Genomic DNA, 14,785 nt, shown 5'->3' on the forward strand with positions numbered 1-14,785 from the left:
TAATAAATGTTTAATTTCTAAAGCCCAGTTTATTCTTTGAACTCTGTTCCAGGCAGCCATTCCAGGCATCACCCTGCTCTCCAGCTCAGTCCCAGGTCAGCTCAGGGGAGATGTGCTGGGTGAGTTATCCAGGAGATCCATCCTGCTGCCCTTCATGGGTCACCTGAGCTCCCCCACAGCAGCAGCAGGACATCCCTCCTCCAGCCTGCCCCCAAATCCCTGACTGGCAGATTTGTGCAGCAGATGAAAAGACTCCAGCAAGGCCTTTCCTCTTCATGGATCAGCACTTCCCAGAGGGTCTGCCACTCACATGTGCCCTCCCCAGCACCTGTTTGGCCTGGCCCCTGGCATCCTTCCCCAGACATTTCAGCTGATCTTGGCTCAGCAAATAATCCTTCTAATCACTGACAAGAACAGAGGCTGCAGCTCAGCCTTGCTTAGCCTTGCTGAGGGGGTGCACAGCAAGGGAGCATCACTCCAGAAAGTGAACTGACAACATGGCTGGACACACACAGGCAGCAGCTGCCACCAGCCAGGAGGAGACACTTCTGGAAACAAGGGCTGCAGTTTTGGTCTCTGATCACTGTGCCTGTGAACAGCCTGGCACAGGATCTCAAGGGAGCTTTGGGTCTCAGAACACACATGGCATCACCAGGCAAAGCATCCTGTGTGCTAGAGAACATCCAGCACCAGCACATGAGTGCTGCCTTCTCAGAGTGCCCTGTGTGCTCCAGGACAGGCATGTCACCACATCTTCATTCTGGGAACACGGCTCCCATGGGGTGGAGCTGCATCCACGGCTGGGCTGCCATGGAAAACAGCCTTTGGAGAAATGCAGTGCCTGCTCCCTGGCACCAGGAGTCCCAGGGAAAGGCCTGGGAGAGCTGGGGGCTCTCCTCAGCCTGCCCAGCCCCAGCACCAGGGCCATTGTTCCCAAAAGGATGTCTGAGGATTAATTAATTATCCTACGAGGGGCAGTAAGTAATAACACTCCTTGTGGAACAATAGAAGCTATTTGGTCGCCATGACAACCCAGCTTCACTTGTGTGCCTTTAATTTATTCATTGCACAGTTCCTTTCCCAAGCACATACGATGCCAAAAAAAATGCCTTGTTTTTCTTGCCAGTATCCATGTCCAGAGCAGGGGTAAAACACAAACACAGCCCTTTCCCCGGGGCATCTGTCACACAGAAGAATGATGCACATATAATCCCTTCAGCCTGGAAACTCACATCACATGAGAACTCTTCTGCTCCCTGAATGTTTGTTCTTTAAGATGATCCTGATTTTTAACCCCTTTTTGGAAGCTGCTTCACCATGCTGCTCAGAGATCTTGATCCTGAATAAATTCCCACCTGCAGCCACCTCATCTCTCAGCCCCAAACCTCTCCACACCCTTTCCCCCTGCCCAAATCTATGTAGGAAAGACGGGCAGGAGATTATTCTGGTCAAACAGAGAGCCAGGAGGGATAACCAGAAGCCTGGAAGAGACATTCCCTCCCACCCACAGGAGTGTGGCATGGACACACAGCCATGGCACCACCACCAGAGCACCAGTGACCATCACTGTGCTGCTCAGCTCCTGCAGGGTCCAGGGCAGCACGAGGGTGAAGGTCTATGCCAGGAAATCTGTGCATCACAGAGGGATTGTTGTGGCTGCTTCTCCCCCAGTTCTGTGCCAGAGGGAAGCAGGGGCTCACAGGAGAGGGCAGAGCACCACACTGACATGGAAAGTGCTGCTCACAGCTGCTGGGCAAAGCCCTTGGTCAGCATTCACAGAATGGTTTGGGTTGCAAAGGGCCTTAAAGATCATCTTGTTCCAGCCCTCTGCCATGGGCAGGGACAGCTCCCACTGTGCCAGGCTGCTCAGAGCTCCATCCAGCCTGGCCTTGGACATTTCCAGGGATCCAGGGGCAGCCACAGCTGTGACAGGGCCTGCCCACCCTCACAGGGGAGAACTTTCTCCTAAGATCCATGTGAACCTACTTTCTTAGTCTGAATCCATTCCCCCTTGTGCTGTCACTCCAGGCCCTTGTGAAAAGTTTTTCTCCACTTTTCTTGTGGACTGGAAAGCCATTCTCAAGCTGTTTTATTTCCAGGCTGAACAACCCCAGCTGTGCCAGCCTTTCCTCCCAGCAGAGCTGCTCCATCCCCCTGCTCTGGGCTCTGTCCAGCAGGTCCCTGTCCCTCCTGTGCTGGGACACACCTGCTCAGGCTCACAGGGGCAGCTGCTACAGGTAAGCTGAGAACAAACCCCTCACCCCCTCCCAGTTATCTTTGTGCAAGTCTTGGTCTTAAGCCACAAATCCAGACCCCAAATTGTCCCCTCTGGCTCTAGCTGGAGGGTGACATTTGGTCCAGCATCCCAGAACATCCAGGTCCAAGCTGAGCCTGGGGGAGGAGATGACTCAAAGCTGAGTTGTGGCCTGACAGGCAAGACAGATGGAACTCAGCCCTGCTAAGCTGAGCCTAAGCTCAAGCACAGCCACCCAGTGCCTCTGTACCCAAATCTAGGGCCACACACACTGCCCTGGGTGTCACAGAGGATTTGGTGATGGTGGGATGGCAGCAGAGAGTCACCAAGAGAAACTTTCACACATGAAGGTGCATGGCTGGCTCTTCCCCCTGGGGCATTCCAACAGGGGTTCAGGCTTTTGGAAACAAAACCACCTGGTCAAGGTGTGTCAGCTCCCCTCCTCCCTCCTCAGAGCAGCAGCAGAGCTGGTGGGAAGGGAAGCAGGGCAGGAGAGGGCAGACAGAGAAATGGGACAGGAGCAGTGGGACACCAAGGTTTTAATTGCAAGAGCTCTAAACTGGCCCAGGATTCTCCTGCATGGCTCAGGGAGTGAGGAACTGGCCAGGAGCTGCCTCCCACTCTGCTCTGGGAAAGGGGAAGAGTCTGGAGGAAAAGGGGGAGAAAGGCAAGTTCAGGCAATAATGATAATCCACGTGCTCTGCTGGGTGCTGAGGGGCTGTCCTGAAAGTGAACCTAACCCACCTCACCAAAGTAATCAACAGATTTCACAGATTTCACCCCAAACCACTGCTACCTGAGCAGGTAATGTTTTTGTTGTTCACAGTGCTGTGGAAAGCTCCAGTCTATCAATGCCACCCCAAGCCAGGTTTCCATTAGACACCTCTCTTTCCAGCACAGATCTCAAAGGAAATGTTGAATTACCACCAGCAAATGAAAACTCACAGTTTTTAACTTGGCAGGGCCAAACTGACCATAAAACCACTTTTGTACCAACCAAAAAAATCCAATTCACATCTGCTTTTTTAAGGCATAAGCTTTTCTGAGTTGGGGAGGTGTCTGTGCAACAGCACAGAAGGGATAAAAATCTCCTTTAGATGAGATGCCACAAGCTCCAGAGGTGCCAGCAGAGATCCAGATGCCTCCAAGGAGCCATTGCCTTGGAAGTAAATCTCAGCCAGAAAATGGAAGAGCAGTTTATAGTTTGTTGGTTTGGGTTTTTTTCCTCTTTCCTTATGTTTTTTTTTTTCTCTTTCTTTCCAAACTTACCATGTTGACTTCAGAGATCTGGTCAATGCTGGAGATGTGGATGCTCATTCCCACTGTGACAGGGTTACCTGAAACACAAACAGGCTGGGTTAGGACCATATTCAAGCCCTCCTCTCTTATCTGCAATATAAGAATTGCCTAGAAATGCATGGATTTGGTTTCAAGCAGCCCCACATTCCTGAGTATCATGGAATTGGGTGTGCTCAAGTGATTAGATTTCTCTCACTCCCAGACTTACAGACTCACCCCAAGGAGTAGCACAGCCTAAGCTTGATTTTTTTTTTTTTTTTAATTCCTGGAAGTTAATTACCCCCCTAGTAACACAATTATCTCTGGTTATTCCAAATAATCCCCTCAGAGACCATCATAGGCTCCTAGTGGGCTCACACAGGGTGGTCCTGATTGACCACACAAAGAACACAGCAGCCAAGCCCATGCAAGCCACGGGCAGGAAAGATGCTCCAGCTCACTCCTCCATCACTCTGTTGGCTCTGAGCACTCAGTCTGAAAATCCCAAGTGAGTTTTAATACCCAAAGGCACCAGACAAGCACAGGGAACAGATCTATGAAGTGAAAAAGCAGCATTTGTAAGGTGGTTTTTCAGAGCAGAGCTTGGATTAGAGAACAGGACAGTTCTTACAGTGGAGTTTAAGCCACGTAAAATAATTTACAGTGAGACACACAGCCACCACCAAAGCCAGCAAAAACCCTCCTGTAGCTGGAGATGGGGGTTTTGCATGTTTCTCCTTCCCTGCTCAGGGCCACAACCCCAAAGGCAAAGCACAAACCCAATCCCACCCCAAGAAAAACCCTTTTCTCACACATGCAAGGTGGAAAACAATCCTTTGCAATGCATCACTAGAAAGGGAAAGGCAAGCCTTTGTGCCACTCAAGGTATTAACTCTTCCATGCACTCATTAGTAGATCTAAGTGCTGAAATATTTACAGATAATCATGAAATGGCTTAGAAAGTAATTAGGAGATTGGGGGAGAGGGGAGAACCACACAACTGGAAATGAAGTGATTTTTTAATTATGTGTTACCAGAAGTAGGGAAGCAGTGTCATTAGGGGTGCCTTGTGATTGGGTGTGCTGTTCACCGAGACCCTCTGCTGCAAATTAAGCAGCATTATCCTTTAATGGAATATGAACAACACTGAAAACATCAGAATCAACCACTGTAATTAGGCCCTGCCATGCAAATCTCCTTAAAGAGGCAGTGCAGGCTCCAGCAGGGCTTGCTGACAGGGTGCCCGAGGCAGGGGTGCTCAGGAGACCTCCAGCAGCCTCTGAAATCCCCTCCCAGACACATCTCAGCCGTGCTTGTGCCTTCATCCTTCACCAGGGAGCCAGGTGGGAAAATAATCAAGAGTCACGCCAGGGAGAGACGATGCTCCAGCAGCTCTTTGTGCCAGGGGCTGACACAGGCACAGCAAAGCTTTTAAGGAAGTCTCACTTTGATAGCTTGTCTTTTTTTATTTTTTTATTTTTTTTTTCCTTCTCTGAAATCAGGGTCTTGTGATAGAAGCCATAGCAGGAGGAGGAAGTCAGTGCTGCCCTGAGGATCTTGCAGGCTAATTAGTTACAGGAGGAGAGTCAGGGCCATGCACAGGGCTGCACAGAGCCTGGGAGAAGCCAGATTCCCATTCCAGGCTTTTCTGCCATGCAGGGCTCTTCCCTCTGATGCCTTGGGTTTCAGCTTTTGTATTTTTCAGAGTCTCTGCTCTTAGTGTGTAACTCTGGAACTTCATATGAGGTGTTGGTAGGGTCTCTTCACAGGGGAGTTAGACAAAACAATCCATTTCCAGCTAGAGAATCAAAAACAACTGGTACCCAAAAAGCAGAAACAACAGGGAGGAAACGGGGGCAAGCCAGGGGGCTGAGACTTCACAGCCTGGTGCTGTAATGAGATAATTAACCCCAATATGGAAATGGACCAAAACTTATAAATGAGTAAAAACTCATGACCAGGATCTTAGATTTAATTGGGGTGTAGCCCCAGCCGGGCTCTTACACTGCCCAAAGTGCATCCTTTTTATAAATACCTATTTAATCCCTTTCAATAAATACCTATTTTATCCCTTCCAATAAATAGCTATTTAATCCCTTTCAATTAATACCTATTTTATCCCTTTCAATAAATACTTATTTTATCCCTTTCAATAAATACCTATTTTTTTTCCTTTCACTAAATACCTATTTAATTCCTTTCAATAAATACCTATTTTATCCCCTTTCAACAGATACCTGTTTTATTCCTTTTGCTCTGTCTGGTCTCTGTTCCAGGCCAGCCTTTCCAGAGTACCCCACTGCCTGCTTGGCCCCCAGCCTGTCCCCACCAGTGCTTGTGCCACTGTGGCAGTGCCTCCCCTCCTTCCCTGCACCAAGCAGGGTTTTTCCCCCACAGAAAGCAGCAGGCTGGGTGCTCAGAGCAGGGGAGCACTGGCAGTGGGGATGCTCAGAGGTTTGTGCTGTGCTCATCACCATGGTCATGCAATGACTCAGTGCCAGAGCCAGGGATGGGCCCCAGGAGCAGCTCTGGGGTGGGGGGATCAGCTCCCTGCACAGTCAGCAGGGCTCCTTTTGGCACTGCCAGCTCCTCCATATCCCACCTGCCACAGAATTCGGGAGGTTCCACTGCCCACCTGAGAGCCCTGGGGTGTGCAGCCCATGGTGCTCTGTGTGTGACTGTCCTACAAACAATGAAATTCAAGCCCTGCCTCACTGCACCTCCTTTATCTTGATGCCAGGGAAGCCATTTCACCTTCTCCAGGTGAAGTCTGGCTCCCAGTCTGCTCTGAGACAGAGATCCAGGAGCGTGGACACAGCCAACACAAAAATATGTCCTGACTCCCAGAGCAGCCCAATGGAAAACCAGGCCAGCTGGTGCCCAACATTCAGACTTTAAGTAGTACAGAAAAATAAACAAAGGACATCAATTCTGCCAATGTTAATAGCTTCAGGCAAGAGGGATACAAAAGTAGGGTATCTCAAATAGAGGATAACGTCATCTGTAGGTTTGTCCAGAAGAGACAGAACTCTGCATTTCTGGATCCCAGACAGGGCTAAAGAAATAAACCTGATATTAGAGGCCCATGCTGTTATCTGTGCCTTGCCAGTGGGTACAAAGAACCAGGCTTTCCCCCCTGAAAGAAAAAGCTTCTGCCTGGAAAGGATTTGTAGGCAAGATCACGAGGGAGGGAGTGTGAGGAATTCTGCCACTTTTACCAGTGAATAGCACCCTCACACATCCCTGTTTCTCACCACCACTGGAGGGTTCACCAACATTTTGTCCTGAAAGTAGTTTGATGCCTGAGAATAATGCACTTGGGAAGTTGGGAGGGAAGGAGACAAAAGAGTTATAATAGAACCTGTCCTTTTTCTGCAAGTGATACTTGTCAAATATAAACACAGTCAAGGTAGAGAACAAGTTGTGCTAATCTGCAATATTTTCCCAGCAACCAGTTATTATTTTCACATTTTATTTTATAATGCAGCACCTGCAGTCACATTGCTAACAGAAATAACTCAGCACAAGTGGAGAGGGAAAGTTGTGTTTCCAAGCCTGTGTGTGCTGCACTCCAGCCAGGACTGGGACATCTCTCCCAGGGCTCAGCCTGGCTCTGAGCAGAGCTCACTGAAGACAAAAGCACAAAATTCAGTGAAACAGGGGGGTGATAACTCAGGAAACTGCCCTGAGCTAAAGTCCAAGCAGTCCCCTCTTCACTCCCACCCAAGGAAGTCAACTCTAGAGCAAGCTAGAGCTCCTCTGCCTTCAGCTCCCCAGCTGCAGCACAGACACAGCCAAAAAGGCTCCAAAGCAGTGGGCAGGTGAACAGACTCGATTTATGGTCCACTGAAGCCACATCATTTTTGTGAACTCCAGCCAGCGCTTCAAGGCTCCTGGTTCCTGCATTCCTGACCACGTGGACTTGGCACTGCTGGCACAGCCAAGGTTTGCAGCTGCTGAGGGACAGGATCAGCCTGAAAATTACCCTTCAGTCTGAGCTACAGCAACAGAGGCATTGACAGTGTCAGAAATTTCACAGCTTCCCTGAACAATGCCTCCCTAGGCTTTTCCTAGATATCCAAACCAAATCTTCTCTGCAGTTTAAATGTAGTTTGGTCTCATCATTCCCCCCACTTTGTGACAGTGAAAGAATAAATCAATCACCCTTCCTTAACAACAGCTTTTATGTTCTGAGAAACCATGACATCCCCCTCCCTCCCCCACCCATAGTGCCTTGTCTAGATTAAATGCACCTGATTTCTTCAACCTCTCCTCAGAGGTCATGTTTTCTAAAGCTCTGACAATTAGTGCTGCTCTCCCCTGGCCTTTTGCCAATTTGTCTACATCTCTATTTTAAAGCCTGGTATCCACAAACCAGCCACCAAAGCTCGTAGAGACAAAAGAAAAAGCAACCTTGCCCTGCACAGAATCCTCCCAAAACCACAGGAACAGCTCCAGAGCTGCTGCACCCATCCATGCAGCAGGTCTGGGATGGCAGAGGGGCTGCTGAGCTCCTGCCATTCGAGTGCATCACATGTGCAGCAGGAGGGAGCACAGCCCTGTCTCTTCTGGACAAGAGGAGAAATTGTTTGAGACAGCTTTGTGCATGAGCCTCAGCACTCCCTGCCTGCACCCTGCCTGTGGCATCACCAGCCTCTGAGATCCCTGCAGCAGCAGGAAAGCTGCTTTTAGTTCTTCTGCTGAGTAAACAAAGCCAACCAGAGAAAATTAGAGGCTTCAGTTGCTAAACCTACATATAGAACAGGTCTGTGCCTTACCCTGCAATGGTAAATACCCATAGGCATGAGACTCCATCCATGCAAAACCATCACTGCAAACCCTCCAGAAGCTGAAGGGCAGCCCCAAAGCAGCCAGCCCCAGGCAAGGCTGCCCTTGGTGGAAGTGTTTCTGCACAGACAGGCTGCTGCAGGGTCAGGTTTGCTACTCAAGGACCACTCTGCCTCCCTTGTGTTTTCAGTGACCCCTCACCCAACAGGAGCAGCTCCTGGGGCAATCTCAGGCTCACCACAGGCGTGGCCAGCACACCATTCCACTGCCAGGACTTCTCCCTTCAGTCTTCACTCCTGAACAAGGCAGGAGTGTTGTTCTCTCTGCAGGAAATGCTTGCCCAGGCTGCTGCCTCTGCTTTTCTCCCAGCACTGAACCTGGGGGCAAGCCTGGCTTTGTGTTTGCAGCTCAGACCCAGGGCTCATGTCACAGCTCTGAGCTGGTTACACAAGGCCTGGCAGGGTGAGTTGGGAGCCAGGAGCTCACAGGTAATTGGAGGTGCAGGAGGCAGCACATCCAGCACCAGGCTTGCTGCTGGCTGAGAAGCTGCTGCCAGGATGAAAACATCCATCCTCTCCATAAATCTCCCCCTGGCCCTCCCAAAACAGATAGCCCTGAATCATTTTTTGGCTGATGGGCTAATTAGTCCTGTGCTGTAGCTTTGTGAAACCGCCCAGAAGATAACTCAGAGGCCAGCCTGTTGTCAGGACACTCAGATTTACTGCACCCCAGTGCAGGCAGAATGGAAATGCTCCTGGGTTTTCAGCACACAGGAAGGCTGCAAGAGGAGTTCACAAATTGCTGTCTGCATAATAGCTGTGCTTATAGATCTCAGGACCAAGGCTCTGCTGCAGCAATGAGAGAACCTCTCAAGGATGCCAGCCCAGCAGGCTGCACAAGCCAAACCACAAAGAAGTTTCCCAACACTGATTTTCCTGTTCCTTTCCTTTTATTTCAGCTTATGTACAGCATCAAGCACAAGCTCAGCTCACTGTTAACGTTGCTTGAGGAACAAGAACAGTTGACCATGTATCATGAAAGCAGAAATGTTCTGGGAACCACTTTCATCCAGCATCTCTGATTTGCAGTGACATCTAGAAGCACCGAGTTCAGCAGGGTCCCTTAAGAACCTACTCAAACTTTTCCAGTAAAATCTAGGTTTAAACATCCATTTAACACTTTCCAATCCTTTTCCCATTTGGTTGGGTTTTTTTTTTCCACTCTTATTTCCAGGTTCTCTCCCCCACCCACAGCCAGTGCTGTGCATTTCTTTTGCCAGGTTTAGCACAACAGCAGGAACACCAAACACATTCAGAGGCTGATATTGAAGCTTTCCCTCTACTCCCAGCAGGTCACCCCATGGAATCCCCTGGATTTCAAAGGGCAAAGCTTTACACTTTCATGGTTTTACACTTTTGGACACTTACACATTACCAGAGGGAGAGATGGTCTCAAGGCAAGTCAACAAATCTGGCATTGGCTTTTTTCCTGGGGGGAAGACATTTTATGAGGGTCCTGCCATTGCTGAGCAATCTCTCAGTAGGATTTTGGGGCTAACAGACAGGGCCCTGGGCTCCAGGGTGTCTGGGGATGCTCTTTCCCCATGGATTCATGGTTCTGCAGGGGCAGGAAGGATATCTACCACCACTGGTTCCCATGGAGATTGCAGCTGCTCTCCAAGTAGGTCTGGCAGAAAACAGTTTATTTGGTATAACAGGTTTCCTACATTTCCCCATACTCCTTTAGTTCCCTTTTTACACCACTGAGCCCATGCACAGAGTGAGATTTTGCCTAACCTTGGTGTGGTTTCCATCCATCCCCACCACACCAGGCACAGCACCACCCTGTGCAAGCAGGAAAATGAGGATTTCCAGCCTGTGCCATTCTCCTCTCCTGGAATCCTGGCAACCTCATCCAGCCAGACAACTGAACTTGAAATATTCATTTAAGAAAGGGGAAAACTTGGGACTTCCCAAGGAAAATGCCAAGCTGGAGGAAGCTCTCACCAGCATGGTGTCATCAAGACAGCACAAAGGTGGAATGGAACATCTGAGGAAGGGCACAACCACAGCACAGCTCTTGAGCAGACTTTTGGAATATCCAAACATGAGCATGGTGCAAGCAATGAGGCTCCTGCTCAGTGAGGAAGCAGAGCAGAGCTTTGCAGAGCAGAGCCTTGCAGAGCAGGCAGGGCTGAGCTCTGTTCCTGCCAGCACTGCTCCCTGAGATGCTCTTTGCAAAGACAGGTTAACCTGGATAACAGCAGCCACAGCCCCAGCCTGCTGTCACATGGAGCCTCCCTATGGATCTGAGCAGAACATCCCTATGGATCTGAGCAGCCACAGAACATCCCTGTGGATCTGAACAGAACATCCCTATGGATCTGAACAGCCACAGAACATCCCTATGGATCTGAACAAGACATCCTTATGGATCTGAACAAACATCCCTATGGATCTGAACAATCACAGAACATCCCTATGGATCTGAGCAGCCAAGAACATCCCTGTGGATCTGAACAGAACATCCCTATGGATCTGAGCAGCCACAGAACATCCCTATGGATCTGAGCAGCCACAGAACATCCCTATGGATCTGAACAGAACATCCCTACGGATCTGAGCAGCCACAGAACATCCCTATGGATCTGAACAGAACATCCCTATGGATCTGAGCAGCCACAGAACATCCCTATGGATCTGAACAGAGCATCCCTGTGGATCTGAGCAGAACATCCCTGTGGATCTGAGCAGAACATCCCTGTGGATCTGAGCAGTCACAGAACATCCCTATGGATCTGAACAGAACATCCCTATGGATCTGAGCAGCCACAGAACATCCCTGTGGATCTGAACAGAACATCCCTATGGATCTGAGCAGCCACAGAACATCCCTATGGATCTGAACAGAGCATCCCTGTGGATCTGAGCAGAACATCCCTATGGATCTGAGCAGCCACAGAACATCCCTGTGGATCTGAGCAGAACATCCCTATGGATCTGAGCAGCCACAGAACATCCCTATGGATCTGAACAGGACATCCCTATGGATCTGAACAGAACATCCCTGTGGATCTGAACAATCACAGAACATCCCTATGGATCTGAGCAGCCACAGAACATCCCTATGGATCTGAGCAGAGCATCCCTGTGGATCTGAGCAGTCACAGAACATCCCTATGGATCTGAGCAGTTACAGAACATCCCTATGGATCTGAGCAGAGCATCCCTGTGGATCTGAGCAGAACATCCCTGTGGATCTGAGCAGTCACAGAACATCCCTATGGATCTGAGCAGAACATCCCTATGGATCTGAGCAGTTACAGAGCATCCCTGTGGATCTGAGCAGAACATCCCTGTGGATCTGAGCAGAACATCTCTGTGGATCTGAGCAGAACATCCCTGTGGATCTGAGCAGTCACAGAACATCCCTGTGGATCTGAGCAGAACATCCCTGTGGATCTGAGCAGAACATCTCTGTGGATCTGAGCAGAACATCCCTGTGGATCTGAGCAGTCACAGAACATCCCTATGGATCTGAGCAGTTACAGAACATCCTTATGGATCTGAACAGGACATCCCTATGGATCTGAGCAGAACATGCCTATGGATCTGAACAGCCACAGAATATCCCTCTGGATCTGAACAAGACATCCCTATGGATCTGAGCAGTCACACAACATCCCTATGGATCTGAACAATCACACAACATCTTCTCCAGCAAACTGTGCCTGTTCCTGAGCCAGGGCTGAGGAACAGTGCTTTCCCAGGGCAGGTGTAGCACCCATCCTGTGACTGTTCCAGGGCCAGCAGAGAGTTAAGGAAAACCATCTGTGAGGCACAGTGGATTACCTAATCTATCTCACAGGTATTTTTAATGGATTAGTAGGTATTAGAGTGGGATATTGCAAGTATCCCATGGAAATTTGGAAGTGAGAGAGAACAATCAGCTGGCTGCAAAAACACTGTACAAGTTGTCCCAGAGGGATTGAAGGATTACAGAGGAAGCTAAATCAAGGTTGATTTTAAAAGATGTTGGTAGACAGCTACCCAGGCTGAATGAAAACAAGGTCTCAAATGTACAGGCTTAAAAATGGAACAAGGGAGCAGACACCAAGCCTGACAGCATCTGGATTGCCAGTGGACCCAGTCCAGGAGAGCACCTGTACACACACACACTCAGGATTCTCAGCATTAAAAAAGAGTTACTGACCACTCAGAACATCATCTGTTCCTGGAAGAGGCCTAGGTCAATATTCAGGAGATGGATTTTTAAAGCTGTTTCATCCTCAGTGATGAAAACAGTCTTCCACCACCTTCTGCTTGTGAATCTCTTGCCCAGGTGATGCACATTTGGTAAGGTCGCAGCAAAGCAAGAGGAAAATGAGTTCCCAGCTTTGTCAAGCTCTAATTTAGAGACACACAACTGCATCACCTCACCACAACTGACCATCATCAAGCTGGCATTGACCAGTGGGTCCAAGCAACCAACTCCTCAAGCAGCTCCCATCCTTCCCTTAGAGCTGGCAGTGCCCAGCTGAGACAGCAGCCAGCTGCTCTGCAGGGATGCCACTGCCACTGGGCTCTGTTGGGACATTGCAGAAGGTGGGTCCTGACCCTTGGGGGATGAGGGACTGCTCCAGACTCCCGGAGGATGGGTCACCTGCCCTCCCTGTGTCCCCCAGAGCATCCCCATGGACCAGCTTTGCCATCTGCAGGGCACACACTGGCTGCTCCCCGGGTGGATCCCTCTCTGCAGAGCTGGCACTAGGAAATATCACCTTTCCCTGTGTTTACACTGAGCAAATCCCAGGAAAGCAGAGACACTGAGCATCCCTCCAGCTCTCCTCCAGCAGGAGTAGTAGCAGGAGGACAGCAGGGCTTGCCAAGCAAGTGCCTGTTGTAGAGTGACAGCAAAGCAGCACAAGCCAGGCTTCTCCTCCCCAGCAGCAGTGTGAGGCTTGTGCCCACGCTGATCAGCCACCCCCACACTGCTCCACCTGAGAAGACTTCCCTCCTGCCTGTGGCAGCATCCTGGCAGGGAATGCATCCCTCCAGGGCCCTGCCAGAGCAGCCCTGGGGCACAGCTCTGCCTGCCTGGTGCACTCAGGAATAGCCCACTCCTTCTGCTTTCACTCAGGCTCCCAGAGCTGGTGCTTGCCCCATCTCCTAGAGCCAGCCAGGCACTGCCAGAGCCTCTGCTCCTCCAGCTGGGGCAGGCTCAGCAGCCTGTGCACCCTCCTGCTCCTCCTTTCCCAGCCCAGCACCTGCTACCCTGCTCTTCTTCCTTCAGAAAGGATTGCACACAGACACAAAGTATTTTGAACCCCTGGGTGCAGCAGTAAGCAGGGGACTTAACCAGGTACCAGAACACACTCACCACAGGCAGTGCCCCATCTCCAGCTCCCCAGGTCAGCCTCTGAGCCAACCAACCCCCAGGACTCACCACAGCCTCAAAACCACTCTTCACAATGCCAAATGTTCAATTTCTCTACCAGTTCTGGTGCTACAAGGTCCACAGAGGCACACAGGTTTTAAAGCAGGTTTAGAGCTGAATCCCAGGTGCTGGGATCCCTCCCCTAGCATGACAACACTTCTTGCAGAGCCAGGAGGCAGGAGTGCAGCAAAATACCTGCAAACCACAGAATCATCCTCTCCTTCACAGCCAGACCACCCCCAAAGGCAACGGTGGTGCTGCTGTATGTGGGACACCCAAGCCATTAACCCATTCCATTCCATTATCCCATTCCATTATCCCATTCCATTATCCCATTCCATTCCATCCCATTCCATTCCATTCCATTCCATTCCATTCCATTCCATTCCATTCCATTCCATTCCATTCCATTCCATTCCATTCCATTCCATTCCATTCCATTCCATTCCCTTCCATTCCATTCCATTATCCCATTCCATTCCCTTCCATTCCATTCCATTCCATTCCATTCCATCCCATTCCATTCCATTCCATTCCATTCCATTCCGTCCCGTCCCGTCCCGTCCCGTCCCGTTCCATCCCATCCCATCCCATCCCATCCCATCCCATTCCATTCCATTCCATTCCATTCCATTCCATTCCATTCCATTCCATTCCATTCCATTCCATTCCATCCCATTCCATTATCCCATTATCCCATCCCACAGGATCGCCACTCCACCCCTCAGGTCAGTTGTCAGAATGGCTCACAGGGATGGAATTCGGGTTTTCCCTGCCTGGCAGCTGTGGAAGTTTCTCCCCATTGTCCATGGGAATGTCTCACTTCTCACCTGCCCACTCACAAAGGTGCTGACCCAACTTTTCAGTGCTGGAGCTTTCCTGGCACGTGAGCAATAAATGTTTTCTCCATGGAGGAGCCTCTCTCTTGTGTGCTCTGGAAATATCCTCCCCAAAGCCACTGCAGACCTGCCCTGGGCTGGCTGGGAAAACACCCTCACATTACCAAACCCTGAGCCATCTAATCCCCTT

The 14,785-nt window shown here is 50.1% G+C and overlaps 1 protein-coding gene across 2 annotated transcripts in view; it reads right to left on the reverse strand.

Moving 5' to 3' along the window:
- LOC130253275 (gamma-aminobutyric acid receptor subunit beta-4) overlaps nucleotides 1-14,785 on the reverse strand; it is a 77,435-nt gene that overhangs the window by 46,258 nt on the left and 16,392 nt on the right. For both annotated transcript variants that reach the window (XM_056491745.1, XM_056491744.1), the window contains exon 3: nucleotides 3,524-3,591. In XM_056491745.1, the coding sequence (XP_056347720.1) occupies nucleotides 3,524-3,591 (68 nt within the window). The remainder of the gene's footprint in view (nucleotides 1-3,523; nucleotides 3,592-14,785) is intronic.

Source organism: Oenanthe melanoleuca, chromosome 4A, assembly GCF_029582105.1.
Source record: "Oenanthe melanoleuca isolate GR-GAL-2019-014 chromosome 4A, OMel1.0, whole genome shotgun sequence".
Taxonomy (NCBI): Eukaryota; Metazoa; Chordata; class Aves; order Passeriformes; family Muscicapidae; genus Oenanthe; species Oenanthe melanoleuca.